Consider the following 11,971-nt stretch of genomic DNA (forward strand, 5'->3'; position numbering starts at 1 on the left):
GCATTTACTATTATTGTTTTAGAATTGGTGATTGATTATTGTGGTTGAATTACTTATTGGAATACACATAAATTATTCAATTAATACCAACTAATCCACTGCATAAATAATTTGGGGTCCAAGATTTTCCTAAAATGTTTTCCATGGTTTATATAAAATAAGTCAAAATGGTGAAAAACATTTTCTATGAGAAGTGGGAGTAGTTTTCTACAATTTCCTTATGGCCTCCCCCATTCATTTCTTCTTGCTCCTAAAACCATCACCATGACCACTATCACCTTCACCACAACCATTGCTAATTCTATCACTGCCACCACTACTATCTTTGAGGCCGCTACCATTAGTACGCTCACCTAAACCAGCATTGAGTCTATATGAAATATTAATGATTTTTAAGCATATTAAATGATGTATATAAAATGGTTTTTTCAAGTTCATATTCAGATTCGCTACAGTAAACATCAATACTAGTCACTCTTTTTGGAATTTTTTTTTCAAGGAAAATGTTTTCCATCGAAACAAAGAAACAAAAGAAAGCATTTGAGAGAATACAATTATCATATCTTGTCAATAGAAATACAAAAATTAATTTGAAATTACAAGGGAAAATGGAATTGGATTGGAAATCTCCAGCATTTCACCTCCCCTAGTGTGGATTGCATCATTTTTATGCATCATGTTCTTAAGCAAATAACATCATCAATTATAACATAATGTAGATTTTCTCTTTATTAATGTAGGAATCTATTTTCTTAACATTCAACTCTCCTCTATGAAATGATTACCTCATTCAATTAATCTTTTTTTTTTTTTTTTTGAGTAAACAGTAATACTTATTAGAACACATAAGAAAATAATAATAATAGTGTTTTAAACTGGGTTTATAATACGTTACATAATTAGAGTACAACAACAAAAGAGTCTAACCATTGTAGTTATGGACTATGGTTATAAACAATGGACACTAGACACACACAACTAATGTGGGATAAACATCCCTATTTTTTTTTTTTTTTGAGTAAACAATAATACTTATTAGAACACACACGAAATGATTAATTGAATTGCACATTATTCAATTAATCTAATTATTCACATTAATTAAAAAGAAAATCATAATTATTATATTGATAAATATTTCATTTATTCATTTAATATTAAATTGCACCAACACACTAGTTCACCAAATATGGATCTTCATTAATTCTCTGGTAGTTCTCGATTTCTTGCATTGCCTCGTAGATGGAATCTACGCCTTCATTGTAGCATGATTGAGATGCACTAAATCCTCCATTTGCCAAGGATTCTGGATAGTTATTCTGAATGTAGGTATTGTCCAATACAAAGGGTTCAGTCCAAAAGTCACTAAACGATTGTTCAAGTGTTTCCAATGTAGCGAGACTATCTTCTGCAGTCCAATTTATGCCAGATAAAGGTGCATTATCAAAGCTCAAGTATGAGAATTCACTAGAAGATGTTTCTGGGGGTAATTGGGAGCTCTCCTGAACCTGGTAAGAGGGAGAACTGCTTACAGAATTGTCTGTTTCTGTTTTCCTTGCTATATCAACGTCATGTTGGTAAGCTTCATTGGACAGCATTTTCATCTTTGATATTCTAGGATTTTTCTTGGTGCACTTCTTTAGGTGGGCATGCCAGTGGTTTTTTATATCATTATCTGATCTCCCTGGCAAGCTTGCCGCAATCATAGACCATCTACAAAGAAAAATACATGGGGTTTATATAGAGGGTTTTTTTTTTTTTTGTTTCTTCTTTTCGATGAATGAGAAGATTTTATTGCATCAAATGTCTAGAGTGCAAAGTTCAAGTAACAGCACCTATTAGCAGAACTGGAACACCAGTATATACACCAAATCTAACTCAATTTCAAAAGTTCATATGTTCGTAGTTTCATTACCATATATATACACATATATAAGCTCATTGAAAAGTTCATTTTGAATCATTTCAAAGAAAAACTGACTAATTATGGTGACATATCTTGGTTACTTACAGACGCATTTAATGCACACATAAGATGCTTATGAGTATTCACCATGCCAACATGTTTACGCTGAATTCTTCAAAATGAGTGGCATGCGTGAAGTAGGTTATGCTCATAAATATTTGTTATCAAGCATGAAAACATGCAAACAAGAAAAAGCGCATGGAAAGAAGGGGAGATTTTGTAAATATAGTTATGTTTATCCAAATTCTTGTTGAAGAATTAAGAAAGATTTAAGTCTGTACTTATTGCCTAGTTCTTCATGCAATTTGATGATCATAAGCTCTTCTTCTTCTGTGTAGTTTCCTCGTTTTACATCTGGCTGGAGGTAGTTCACCCATCGCAGTCTGCAACTCTTCCCACACCTTGATAAACCTGTAAACCAATGTATAACAAAAAAGGGTTGATTAACATGAAGTACTGTAATGTCATAGGATTCCAATTTATTTTTTTTATATTTGGATTTTCCCAGGAAAGAAAACTATGACAGAAAATGGAAGACAATCATGATAGTCACTAAAGGCAAATCATGCATAAAAATGAACAATAAAAGTAAAGGAAAATCATACAAATGTACTTGGATTGATTTCTATCAGCTTCAAAGAGTTTCTTAATTACCTGCAAATTTGGGAAGTTCCCGCCAGTTCCGGTGGCCAAATCTCTGAATATAAGACCTTAGTTTATTATCTTCTTCTACACTCCATGCACCTTTCTTTAGTCCATTTTTATCATAGAAGGGAGCTCTCACCATCTCTCTCTAATTAAAAATTTAGGTCAAGTGATTCCCTAGCTCTAAGTAGCATATTTATACAAAAAAATTGAGTTGAAAAATGTTCAATAATTACTGCCTTGAAGATGGACCTATCATATGTTTGGTCCAGATAATAATTCAAAAAAGGTAGGCGCACAAAATGAAGTTGCAACGAAAAGGGCTGTTGATAAAGTCGTGATTCCATGAGTGAAAGCACTCTTTAGAGTGTGTTACATGCTGCAGCATAAGCTGTGTTTGATTGTATAGAAGCCACTTCTTCCATGTAGCTAGCCGTAAAGTAGGCATAAATTTTTCTCTAAATATTTGGAGATTATCAATTAGCATCAATGTAAGTCTTGGATCCTAAGAGCACTCACATCAGTGCTTGTATAATAGAAGATAGTACCACATTTTAGTCAATCAAATCTAAAATTCATATACATCACATCATGGAAAGTTGTATAAAAATACATAATTGCTAAAGTAATTGTGCAAATTTACTTTGACACTATTTATTTTGCATTTAGGTTTTTTATTATTTCTTTATGTATTTCGAGGATTAAAAAAAAAAAAGAAAAAAAAAAAGAAAAAAAAAAAGGTGGATGTTGGTTGTTGTGGATGAAGAAAGATAAATAATTTTTTCTTTTAAATCAAGAAAATCAACATTTTAATGAAATGTAGTATAAAATAAATAATTTAATATAAGGTGTTTTAAAAAATGAGTATGTAAAATAAAAAAATAAATTATTATACTAAAATAGACGTAAATTTTTGTATGAGTTGAATAAGGTTAAAAAAAAAAAAAAAAAAGCTAAATACTCCAAAAAATAGCAAGCATGAGGGTCAATTGTTATATATATATATATATATATATATATATATATATTCTTTGCTTTCTCTCCCTCTGATTTTGGTGTGCGGTGGCTATAAAGATTGTTCCATGTGTCCCATGGCTTGAATTCAAATCTCTAATCAAATTAGGTGTAGAGGCTGAGATCAAGTTTTGGGAAGAGAAATAATGCTAATGTCACATCTCCGTCGCTTACAACTCCCTATGTGTTGTGTGACGATTTGTATTAAAAGTTGTGAAACTTTTTGTGATACTAATATTGCATTTATCTTTAGAGAAAGCTACTTCACCGTTTATTTAGGCCCCAAACGTTAGTATCTTAGGTCGTGTCCCAAGTAATAAGGACCATCCTGTTGGTGATTCTCACCGTTGTATGTTCCGAGACAGCAAACAACGTACGGAAAATGTGTTCTAACAAGCACATGCAGATAACATAGCTAGCGACAGCAAAGTGTTGAACATTATAGAAAGGGTGTTCAGTGTCACAACAACATTCTAACTTGACAAAATTTTTACTAGCAAAAGAAAAAGAAAACAAGAAAAAAGAATAATATATATATATATATATACACACACACACTCACCCAACTAACTAGTTCTAATTTGGAGATAAAAGATAAAAGATAGAACTAGTTTTAATTTGGACTTACTATTAACATAACTTTTTTAACCAACAATAGCAGTATGTTACCTATTGTTTGTTGTGAAATAATTGTTGTTAAAATATTGTGGATGTAACATTACGCTTTACTCAAAAAAAAATCTTGGACCCCAAATATGATCCTTAGCCCCTTAAACAAAAAAAAATAATAATAATAATAATAATAAAAATAAATAAAAGATCAAGTAGAAACAATAAAAATGAGCTCAAATAATAGTAAAAATAGTTCAAACAAAAACAAGACTAAGGGTTTGTTTGGATAAAACTTATTTTGCTGAAACTGAAAACTGAAAACTGAAAATACTGTAGCAAAATAATTTTTAAATGTGTGAATAGTACTGTGGGACCCATTTTTAATGAAAAAATTGATAAAAAAATGAAATTTGTGGGTCCATGAACAGTGCATGGGCCCACTGATTGACAGAAATGTCAAAAAAAACCCGGCCAAACAGTACTGAACAGTACTCCACTGTTGCACTTGTCCCCTGAAACGCGTGTAGAAAAAAAAAAAAAAAAAAAAAAAAAAAAAAAAGCAAAACGCAAAAGCAAAACTCAAACATGGATCCAAACCCACCCTAAGTCAAACAATAAAAAATGATCAAATAATTCAACAAAAAGCTCATTTAATAATTAAAAAAAAAAAATAACCTATTCAGCTCGTAGTCATAGTAAGTATCATGCGTTGCTCTCTCTCTCTCTCTCTCTCTCTCTCTCTCTCTCTCTCTCTCTCTCTCTCTCTCCATTTTTCCTTTTTCTATAATCATTTCAGATTTTCTCTCATTTTATTACTTTCATCTCAGCATTCTCAGTTCTCACTTTTTTTTCTCATCAGTCTCTTTTTGTTTTTTCATTTTATTAGTAGAAAGAAATTGTAAAACTTTGTATATTTGTTTTTTGTTGGTATTGTTGTAATGTTGATATATTTAAGTTCTTTAAAAATTTCCTAAAACCTCCACTGCTTCACATATACCCTGTTGCATTATAAATAATTATCTTCTTGAATTACCAGTCATTACAATAATAAAAGTTAAAATAAGCTCCTATTCATTCTATCCCTGACGTAGTAAACATAGTTTAAGGCATACATTTGAAGGTGATCAATTGACAACAATGCAAGTATCTAATTTTGAAAAAAAAAACAAAAACAAATGAAGGATTACTAATCTATACGTAGTAGCTACTCATGGGAACATACATACAGGTACGATAGAACAGTCAAAAATATTGTCTTGAATACATGGTTACATGATGATCAGATGTGATGATGAATATCAGAGAACTTGAAAAAAGGTCAGCCATACATTTTTATGTGCATTTGCGTCAAGAATATGTGGCTCACATCACATTTGACAAAACCCTCCTAACCTTTTATGCCGCATCTAAAGTATTGATCACTAAAAACAAGTTTTTTTTTTTTTTTTTTTTTGAGACTTTGTAATTCAAAACATCTAAATTATTCATGTCATTGTTTCAAATGAATCCAAATTTGGTAAGGATATGGTATAAAAATCATGTTTTACACTATCTAATAAGAAGTTACTACATTAGTTTTTTTTACATAAAACTCAATATATCCCATCACATATAATAACATCTACATAAACTCATAGGAATTAAGTTGAATTTTCAAATGGGTATTAGAAATTGATCTAGTGCAGTTGTGCTTATTCTTTAATGTGTAATATGATAATGTGGCATGTTAGGATTTGATAAGTAAAACTTAAGTTTTACACCACATCTTTATAGAATTTAATCTCGTTTCCGTTTCAAATAAGTCTTAAGAAAATGCTTCAACTTTGAGGGACATGGGTTGGGGTGTGTAGTAGTACTGACTTACCGTATATGTAATTTGGTCACATTTTTTGTGAGCTGAAATATGCAACTTGATTGACTTGGTTGGAGGAGTAGAGTAATTTTGATATTTTGATTTGAGGAATATTTAGAGTGTGTTACATGCTGTAACATAAGCTGTGTTCCATTGTATAGAAGCCACTTCTTCGATCCCCGTAGCAGTTGTCAAAATTTTTTTTGTAGATATTTGGAGATTATCAAATTAGCATCAATGTAAGCATTGGATCCTAAGAGTAACCACATCAAGTCAGTCAAGCTAGCAATATGGTTAATAAATAAATAAATAAATATCCCTAAAAACAGCAAGTACGGGCTCAATTGTTTAGCATTTAAAAATAATAAATGAATAGTAACACAACAGTCAATTCCTCTATTGAGTTACTTTTCATTAACAATGATGTAGGACAGAATTTACAATTTAATTTTTGCAATTATTTAATTTTAGTATTTTTATGGTTAAAAAAAAAAAACATTCTTTTAGGTTTAGTTGATTAACTTCCTTGTTTTTTTAGGTGCTTTTAATGTTTTTTAGGTCAAATTTGGTTCCTATTATGGTTAGATATTAATTAGGGATTATTTTAGAATATATTTTCTTGTCTGTCTAGTTTTAGAAAGCCCTTAAATAGGCCTTCAAGTCTGTAAAGGTTTTTCAGTATTATTGATATTAATAAAAATTCAGACTTTTGCCTATTGTTTTTCTAGTGAATTCTAGAGCCCTTTTTTCTTGCGAATTCAAGGAATCCTTGTAGATTCGAGATTATTTTTAGAAGCAAATGTGTTTTATTTCTTATTTTCTAGAAGTAGACGTGTTCTGCTTTTTAACGTTTCTGCATCTCACATCAGTTGGTACCAGACCCTTGACTTATACTCGTCTAGTGGCATTCCAGTGACAAAAAACTTAGCAAGTATTACATAACGTATAGCTAACACTCACAAATATCTTTGCTAGGATGTTGTCATTGGAGCATGGAGACAATAGGGATAATTGTCACAATTGTAGCAGAGACATAACTCACTGGCAACCTATTAGTAAAAAAATTTCATATAGACCTTATAAAAGAATTGCAAGTTTTAATGGTTATTTATATAAATAAGATTTTCTTGATTGGTTACTTGATTTAGAGGATTTGTTTGACTATGAGAATATTATGATAAGAGAAAAGTTGAACTTGTTCTATACAAACTTACAGAGTATGCCTTACGTTGGTGGGAACGAATGTAGTTTGATCGAATCATATGAGGTAAAAACAAAATTCATTCATGACCAAGGTTGAAAAAGATACTTGCTATCAGATTTTATCTTTGGATTGTGATGATCTTTTGTCATATACGAAACAAGATTATTGTTGGCCAAGAAGTTCACAATTGAATCCTTTTAAAGAGCCATATATTCCACCATTAAGAGAAGAATTACATGTTGAAGAAAATACTTTTCTTGAAGAATATGTAGAAGTCAAAGAAAAAAATATAGAGATTTTTGAGGAAATTAATTAAGGCCTTGTTATAAAAGAAGAACTTGAAATCAAGATTGTGGAGGGCATTAATGAAGACCCTATTATAGAGAAAGATCTTAAGGTCGAGATTGTAGAGACCAATAAAGAAGAAATTATAGAGGAAGTTGTCAACAATCTCGATGAAGTCAAGTTAGATGATCGCAACAATCATGCTACTATTATTTTGGTGGGAGACATCATAACAAAGTTTATTAATTTTATTGGACTGGAAAGATTTGATTTGATCATTAACCCTCATTTGGTGAATATTGTCAATTGCATAAGCGTCAATGGAGAAGAAGTTCAAGTTATCCAATCAATAACTTTCAAGTTTGGCAAGAAGACAACGAAAATGAAGTATTCAAAGTATTTATTCTCTTGATATATATGGGAGATTTCAGATTTCAAAGATAAACTCGAGGCCACCATGTTGATGGTCCTCAACGTTGTATATATAAAGACGGCAAACGAAACCAACTACTTATGGAATATTGTACTGACAAGCACATGCCCATAACATAGCTAGCGACAGCAAAGTTACATTTTCAATTACATCGAAAGGGGACAAAACTGATGTTGCCATGAAAATGCGTTCATGGGTTTAATAATTATTTCCGTTAGAATAAATAAGTGCTCTTCTTCACAATGTGTTACATGCTTTGACACAGTGACGGCTCTAACTTATAGTAAAGTGTTTACAATAACATCTTGACTTTAAAAAACAAAAATTTCAAGACTAAAGGTTTATTAAAAATAAGAGTACTGTTACATTTATAACATTTTCATATCAAATTTTAATTTAGGTGATAATTAAATTGTTATTGGTTTTAATCTGAACCTATTATTAATGTCATTTTTTTGCTTACTAATAATAATTTACTACTTATAATTTGTTGTGAAATTATTGTAGACGTTACATTAGGCAATACCCCAAAATCCAAATTATGCTCTCATGCTAGATCGAGAAGAGAATTAGTTATTAGTAAATAATTCACTTGTGAATTGATTACGAGGTTTAGCGCGTGTGTATGCATGGGGCCCGGGGGGCGGGTGGTTGTATCACGTATAAGCTAGCTGTTCCTTTTCATATACAGGCTACAGCATCACTTGCATCCAAATTTTATGTGCATTTGTGTCAAGAATATATTGCACACATTTGACAAAACCCTGCCAACCTTTTGTGCCGCATCATAAAGTATTGACTAAAACATTTTTTTTGTTTGTTTTTTGAGACTTTGTAATTAAGAATCTAACGTATATTCGTGTCATTGTTTCATATGGAGTAATGACTTATGAAGGTAATGATTAGCATGTTTAATTTTATTTAACATTATCCTCTTTTGGTCAGTTCTTAATGGTCCGTTTGCATTGAGTGAGAGGAAGGGAGAGTAGAGTAGAGTAGATAAAAATTAGCTCAAAATTAGTCCATTTTCAGCCAACTCTCCTCTACTCCTCTTCACTCTCTCTCCCTCACCCTTCAATTCAAACAGGTCCTAAGTTTAGAAATCTAATTCAATTTCATCAACCTTGCAAATAAAGACAAATACATAATAGTCAAACGAACAATACCATGTGAATTTAATTTTATAATTTCACAAAGATTCCCTGTAAAATTTAATATTTATCCCGTTCAATTATCTTTTGTGACATTACATTTTAATAAAGTAAATAAAGAATGGGCTATTATGCAATAAATATATTAAAATATTATGTTCACAGCACTTTCACAATAAGTCCTTATTAAAATATAATAAATTGTTCTTAAAAAAATTCATTAAAGTTCTTTTAACTATTTGATGGTATTTTAGTAATTTAATAGCTTATGTGGACCATGCTAGACCAGCAATTTGCATGTAAAACTAATTTGTGGCTCTAGCATTATTCTTAATTTTTCACCTATTCCTTTCAATAAGTCTAGAGTTACAAAAAAATTCAAAATTTCTGAGGTGGCAATTTGGTATTGATAGATAAAAAAATGATGTTAATGGTGGGTTACATGAGAACTAGTAGAAACTTTTTTTTTTTTTTTTTGAAAAAGAGAATTAGTAGAAACTTGACCACTCAACTATTGCAAAAATTATTATTTTGTAGTGTTACTCTTTTTCTTTTCATCCCACTTGAATGAAAAAGAAGAGAAATGTATTAATTTTTATGCGAATTTACTCTTATACCTTGTGAAATGGAGGAGATCGAGTTGGATTTTGTATAAAATTAATTTTATACCTCATAATCAATTATTATTTTATAATTCAAAAAGATAAAAGAATAAATGTTTTATTTTTATTCACAACCAATTGCTTTGATTTAATGATTGGCAACATAATTTCAAACTGTAGTGGGGATGCACTCTGGGTTCATCTTAAGCATCAAGTGTACTTAATTATCCATTATTATTGCGAAGAATTATGTTTACTTTCTCATTTATTTTGTCTCATATATGAGTAATTTTTAGGTACTCTCAGAGTACGGAGAATAGTACTCTCTCCTCTTACATATATGGTGGGGTCCGCTTATTAAATTCATGGTGGGGTCCACCATAAATGTGAGAGGAGAGAGCACATTTTCTCCATGCTCCGGGAGTACCTAAAAATTTTCCCTCATATATTGTAGCTAACAACTTTTGATAATTATAAGCTAATTAATAGAAGTTGATTTATAACTTGGTCTCAAGACCAAACAAAACAAAACGAATCAAAAAAAGAGTATAAATTCATGGTTTGATTTAATGCAACTTAAAAAGTTCCCTAAATATATGCAAGAGAGTTGCTACTAGGACTGAGCAATGGACCCGGCCCACCCGAAAACCCGACCGACCTGACCCAACCCGACAAGTTTTGGGCGGGTCTGAGAATATTCAGGTCGGGTTTCGGGTCTTATTTTCAGGTTATTTTCGGGTTCGGGTCGATATCGGGTCGGCGTCGAGTCATTTATATATTCTAGTCTAAACCCGATTTTTTTTTTGAAAAAAACCCTACTCCAACAAAGGTCTCTCTCCGCCTCCCTCAGCTACCTCCCAAGTCTCAATCTCAGAAAACATCACAGCCCACCATCAATGTCGACCTCAGACAACTCACCATAGCCATCATCCACGTACTGTAGAGACAACTTTGCTCAGTCCTAACCGTAGAGACAGCTTTGCAAAGATGAAACGGAACTGTGATCTACCATCAACGTCGACCCATTCAGATAAAACCCATTCAGATCTCCACTGAAATGAATTTGCGATCTTCATTTCAAACAAACCAAAACCCACGAAATAAAACCCATTCAGATCTCTATTAAAGCACCTTCCTTTGATCGCCACTATCTAGATCATGCTGGAAAGCTTCCTTGACCACCACCGGCATCATAGCTCCCCACCAAGAAGCCCTCGTCCTTACTTTCTTTTTCTATGCGAGATGGGCAAGAGAGAAGGGAGAGAGAGCCGACAAAACTTAGAGGATGAGTGGCTTAGTGGGCTCAGTGGGTTTGGTTTGTAGAAACTGGGAAGTGAGGAATTTAATGAGTTGGAAGTTTGTGATAAGAAACAAAAAAAAAAAAAAAAGGTGGGTTCGCTCAGCAAGACTAAAAAAAAGTACAACCTGAGACCCGAAAAACCGACCCAATTACAAACCCGATTTTTTGGGTCAATTCGGGTTTCAGGCAGCCAAACCCGATTTATATTGGGTCGGGGTTCGGGTCACAGTAAACCCGACCCGACCCAATATCAGTCCTAGTTGCTACTTGTCCGGAAGTGGGACTGGAAGATTGCCACTTGTTCCCATCATTATTGTTGCTTCTATTCTAACCGGAGATTTAACAATGAGCCAATTAGAAGGAGCTAGCCCTAGTAAAAGGTTAATGCTACTTCCTGTTAACCCAAAAAAAAAAAAAAAAAAAAGGTATAGTGTACAGTACTGACTTACTCTATATGTAATTTGGTCACATTTTTTTTGTGAGCTAAAACATGTAACTTGATTGACTTGGTTGGAGTATAATTATTTTGAAATTTTGATTTGAGGAAGTTATATACATAATTGGCAAACTTTGCTAACATTTTTGTGAGAAAGTTGTTTCGTTCTGTGTCCAGTTTGATTATTTTGGCACGTAGTATTTGCTGAAGTTTGGTTATGTATATAAATTGATTTTTTTTATATTGCAAACAGAATGCCAGAATTTACTAGAAACATTTTTGTTTGGTGCTTAATTATGCTATAATTTATTGACCTAAATTTATGGAACAGGAGTATGATTTGTACCATCAAGTACACTAGTACACCTATCTAGCCCAACATTGTTGTCTCATCTTATCTTAACACCTATCTAGACTATAAAATATGAATTAAGAAATTGAATTTCATAGAATTCAACAATAATGTGGAAA

The 11,971-nt window shown here is 31.9% G+C and overlaps 1 protein-coding gene across 1 annotated transcript; it reads right to left on the reverse strand.

Moving 5' to 3' along the window:
* Positions 1-1,175: 1,175 nt before the first annotated feature.
* LOC126694019 (transcription factor WER-like) lies at positions 1,176-2,753 on the reverse strand. The gene is made up of 3 exons (XM_050390048.1): positions 2,621-2,753; positions 2,248-2,377; positions 1,176-1,713 (listed from the first exon to the last, which is right to left on the reverse strand). Exons 1-3 carry the CDS (start codon positions 2,751-2,753, stop codon positions 1,176-1,178), a joined length of 801 nt encoding a protein of 266 aa, XP_050246005.1.
* Positions 2,754-11,971: the final 9,218 nt, after the last annotated feature.

The sequence above is a fragment of the Quercus robur genome, chromosome 8 (genome assembly GCF_932294415.1).
Source record: "Quercus robur chromosome 8, dhQueRobu3.1, whole genome shotgun sequence".
NCBI classification, from domain to species: domain Eukaryota; kingdom Viridiplantae; phylum Streptophyta; class Magnoliopsida; order Fagales; family Fagaceae; genus Quercus; species Quercus robur.

Bases quoted from the DNA above. Each gene is read 5' to 3' on its own strand.
- LOC126694019 (XM_050390048.1), bottom strand. From the start codon at position 2,753: ATGGTGAGAGCTCCCTTCTATGATAAAAATGGACTAAAGAAAGGTGCA. The intron at 2,378-2,620 runs GTAATTAAGAAA...ATTGGTTTACAG, and splicing joins GGAACTTCCCAAATTTGCAG to GTTTATCAAGGTGTGGGAAG. The intron at 1,714-2,247 runs GTACAGACTTAA...TTTTCTTTGTAG, and splicing joins CATGAAGAACTAGGCAATAA to ATGGTCTATGATTGCGGCAA.